We start from the raw sequence: 4,880 nt of genomic DNA on the forward strand, positions 1-4,880 counted from the left end.
ACCCTTCATGGGTGAAACTCTGAGTAGGACCCTCCCACCCACCATGAAGGCCACATCACGAGCCCTCCGATCAGCATAACTCTTCTGCCTGGACTGCGTTGTACAAAGTCAATCCTGAATCAACTTTAGCTTCTCCAAGGCATCTCAAACCAACTTAGTGCCCAACAACCTATGCTCCCCAGGCTCAAACTAACCAACCGGAGAATGACATCGCCTTCCATATAAGCCTCATAATGAGCCATCTAGATGCTCGACTGATAGCTGTTGTTGTAGGCGAACACTGCTAGTGGTAGAAATTGATTCATCAACCCCCGAAATCAATAACAGAGGCATGTAACATGTCCTCCAAAATTTGAATAGTGCACTTTGACTGCCCGTCTGTCTATATATAAAATGCCATACTAAGCTTGACATGCGTGCCAAACTCACGCTGTACGACTCTCCAAAAATGTGATATGAACTTCCTGCCTCAATCCGAGATAATAGATACTGGCACACCACGAAGGGGAATAATCTCACCAAGATAAATCCGAGCCAGCTGCTCAGAAGAGTAGGTAGTCATGACTAGAATGAAGTGCGCAAACTTGGTCATTTTGTCTACAATGACCCACACAACATCAAACCTCCTCATGTCTGTGGAAGTCGAACAACAAAATCCATTGTGATACGCTCGCACTTCTATTTTGGAATATCAAGTCTCTGAAGCAAACCACCCAGTCTCTTATGCTCGTACTTCACCTGCTGCAGTTCAAATACCGAGCCACATAATCCACAATATCTTTCTTTTCTTCTCCTCCAGTAGTGTTGCTTCAAATCATGGTACATTTTCGCGGTGACCGGATGAATGGAATACCGCAAACTATGGGCCTCCTCAAGAATCAACTCCTGCAACCCATCAACATTGGGCACACAAATCCGGCACCGAAGCCTCAACACCCCATCATCAGCAATAGTCTCCTAGGCATCACCATGCTTTACCATGTCATTAAGGACAAGAAAGTAGGGATCATCATACTGACGTGCCTTGATGCGCCCAAACAAAGAAGATCATGAAACCATGCAAGCAAGAACCCTACTAGGATCCGAAATATCCAACCTCACAAACCCGTTGGCCAAAGCTTGAACATCCAAAGCTAATGTTATCTCCCAACATGGAATAAAATAAAGACTCTCTATGCTCTTAGCCTTCTGGCTCAAAGCATCGGCCACCACATTGGCCTTCCCGAGATGATAAAGAATGGTGATATCATATCCCATTAGTAGCTCTAACCACCTCTGTTACCTTAAGTTTAGATCTTTTTGCTTGAATAAGTGTTGTAGATTATTGTGATCCGTGAATACCTCACATGACACGCCGTAAAGATAGTGCCTCCAAATCTTAAGCGCGTGAACAATGGCTGCTCACTCCAAATCCTGCACTGGGTAGTTCTTGTCATGGGGCTTCAGCTGACCCAAAGCATAAGCAATCACTCTAACCTCCTGCATAAACACACACCCAATGCCAATCCATGAAGCATCACAATAGGTTGTAAAATAACCTGATGATGAAAGCAAAACCAGAACAAGAGTTTTAGTTAAGGCAGTTTTGAACTTCTGGAAGTTCTCCTCACACTCGTTAGACCACCTAAATGGGGCATCCTTCTGAGTCTATCTAGTTATAGGAGTTGCGATGGATGAAAAACCCTCCACGAAACGGCGATAATAACCAACCAAGACTAGAAAACTCCAGATCTCAGTAGCGGTAGAAGGTCGGGGCCAGCTCTGAACTGCCTCAATTTTCTTTGGGTCCACCTTAATCCCCTCACTAGACACCACATGGCCCAAAAATGCCACCGAAACAAGCCAAAACATACACTTGGTGAATTTAGTATATAGTTTCTTCTCCCTTAAAGTCTTTAGCGTGATTCTCAAGTGCTGCTCATGATCCTCCCAGCTGTGAGAATACACCAATATATCGTCAATGAACACAATGACGAAGGAATCAAGTTATGGCTAGAACATGCTATTTATCAAGTGCATCAATGCTGCTGGGGCATTGGTCAGCCGAAATGACATCACCAAAAACTCATAGTGGCCATTGCGGGTCTTGAAAGCCGTCTTCGAAATATCTAAAGCCCGGATCATCAACTGTTGGTACCTCGACCTCAAAGAAATATTCGATAATACCCTAGCACCCTATAGATGATCAAATAAATCATCAATACGTGGTAGTGGGTACTTGTTCTTGACTATAACCTTGTTCAGCTGCTTGTCGTCAATATACATCCTCATAAAGCCATCTTTCTTCTTCACAAATAGGACTAGAGCACCCCAAGGTGAGACACTCGATCTGATGAAACCCTTATCAAGCAACTCCTGAAGTTGTTCCTTTAATTCCTTCAACTCCACTAGTGCCATGCGAAATGGTAGAATAGAGATGAGCTAAGTGTTTGACACCAAGTTAATACTTTATCATTATCCCTATCGGGTGGCATGCCCGGTAGGTCTACTGGGAACACATCTAGAAACTCTCTCACTACTGGAACTAACTCAACAGTAGGAGTGTTAGCACTAACATCCCTCATAAAAGCTAAGTATGCCAAGCACCTCTTCTCAACCATCCGTTGTGCCTTCAGAAAGGACACCACCCTACTAGGAACATGACCCAATATACCTCTCCACTCCAACCTCGGAAACCCCGGCATACCAAATGTCATATTCTTAGCGTGACATATCTGAATAGCGTGATAGGGTGACAAACAATCCATGCCCAAAATCACATTAAAGTCCAATATTGTCTGACTCAAACGACTAGAATAACCGTTGTAGGCACCACGTGCAGGAGGTGCACTGGAAGATGACTGCCTAAAATAAGTACTCTGAGGTCCCTGAATAGTTGGAGCACTGCGAGTAACCTGAAGTGCTGACTAAAATGTTCGACTTATATAACCTCTGCCATGACGAGCTAAAACTACAGAGCATGAACCACTAAATTGTCCAAACTCACTAGGCCTCTTGGTCTCCGTATCCCCTCTCTCCTGGTTGCGGATGCATTCCAACCTCCTAGCAATCTCCACAACCTGCTGAAATGGAGTATCAGTCTCCAACTGTCGTGCCATCCCAAATCTGAGAACATAACCAAGTCCCTTAATAAATCTGCAGACTCTCCCTCTCTAACAGTAAAAACCAAAGCAAGTTTATTATGATAACTCACTAAAACTCATAGCTTACTCGGACACAGTCATAGTCCTCTGGTGCAACTGTTTGAACTCGATGCGCAATGCATCCCTGAGGGTCTGTGGAATAAACTCCCTCAAAAATAGATCAATGAATTGTGCCCAAGTAAGTGGCGCTGCGCCAACTGGCCTACTCTCCTCATAATCCTGCCACCACCTATATGCCAACGCTGTCAGCTGGAAAGTAGCGAGGTTGACCCCGCTTACCTCCACTATGCCTATAGTGCGCAAAATACAGTTACACTGGTCTAGAAAACCCTGTGCGTCCTCAGAAGCTACACCACTAAAAGTAGGAGGAAAATACTTCTTGAACCTCTCTAACCTCTTCTGCTCTTCCTCTTACGCCATTGGCCTAACCTCATGCTGAACCGCAATCACGCTCTGCACCGGCATAACTCCTAGAGCCTGATAAACATGAGCCCATTGCTCTAGAATACGTGCGGCGGGAGTCTTAATTCCTCCCCCAGCCTGAGAAGTAGCTGGTGCATTTAGGATAAACCCTGCCTGAGCCAAGGTACCAAATATGCTGAGAAAATATGCCAAAGTCTCCTGAAGTCCAGGAGTAGCAACAAGAGCCTGCTTCCCAACCAGAGCTAGTGGTGGCTCCTCGGTCGCGGCCTTAGCATGGTCTCTGCCCCGGCCTTTAGCAACACTGACACTAGGGGCAACATCGTCAGTAACTAAAGCTCATGTCCTCACCATATGTAAGAGAATAGAAAGACAAAGGCTCAAATTCTGAAATCAATAAATACACATGATATGGAATGAAATAAGTGGAATTTTCTTATTAGTTGTATCGCCTCGCGAAAGATAAGTACAGACATCTCTATACCGATCTGCAAGACCCTACTAAACTTGCTTATGACTCGTAGAACCTATGAACCTCGAGCTCTGATACCAGCCTGTCACGACCCAATATCTCACCTTAAGAATGGTGATGGCACCTAGTCTCTAAGACTAGGTAAGCCTAATACATGATGAGATTAACAGAATAAAACAAATCCACTATTAACTAAAACTAATAAATGACATAACATAGTCAAAAAAATTCAATTTACCAATTAGCATGAGGAAAGTACATCTATAATCCTACATGTCAATATACATGTCAAGTCATTTATTATCATATGCCATCTAGCATGAAGAATAAATATCTCTATGCCTATATGTCAAATATACATGCCAAATCATCAAATATCATATTACCATCTAGCATAAGGAATATACGTCTCTATGCCTATATGTCAAATATACATGTCAGCAAATCATAAAATAAAATATTAATGTCTAGCATGAGGAATATACATCTATATGCCTATATATCAAATATACATGTCAAATAATCAAATATCATATTACCGTCTAGCATGAGGAATATGCATCTCTATGCCTACATGTCAAATATTCATGTCAACTCAATATTAGCACACTGAAACCATCAAGAATGACCACACTTAGCATGCTCATTGTGCTTGGCACAAGGCCCTAACGAGCACACACATCAACACTTAGCATTGTACGGGTGCCTGCCATAAATGCCCTCATCAAAGCATTTATATCAAATAATGTACCTGCACCCACTGCTGATATGTCAGACTCCGGAGGGGCAGATCCTGTCCAAGCGCTAATCATAATCACATAGCCCAACCATGGGGCGTGGTGCAT

General features: G+C 43.4%; 1 protein-coding gene across 1 annotated transcript; it reads right to left on the bottom strand.

The window, feature by feature from the left end:
* Window positions 1–678: 678 nt before the first annotated feature.
* LOC138909967 (uncharacterized) lies at window positions 679–1,257 on the bottom strand. Its single transcript, XM_070201183.1, has 2 exons — window positions 1,057–1,257; window positions 679–957 (listed from the first exon to the last, which is right to left on the bottom strand). Exons 1-2 carry the CDS (start codon window positions 1,255–1,257, stop codon window positions 679–681), a joined length of 480 nt encoding a protein of 159 aa, XP_070057284.1.
* Between the last annotated feature and the right edge of the window lie 3,623 nt (window positions 1,258–4,880).

Source organism: Nicotiana tomentosiformis, chromosome 4 (genome assembly GCF_000390325.3).
Source record: "Nicotiana tomentosiformis chromosome 4, ASM39032v3, whole genome shotgun sequence".
NCBI classification, from domain to species: domain Eukaryota; kingdom Viridiplantae; phylum Streptophyta; class Magnoliopsida; order Solanales; family Solanaceae; genus Nicotiana; species Nicotiana tomentosiformis.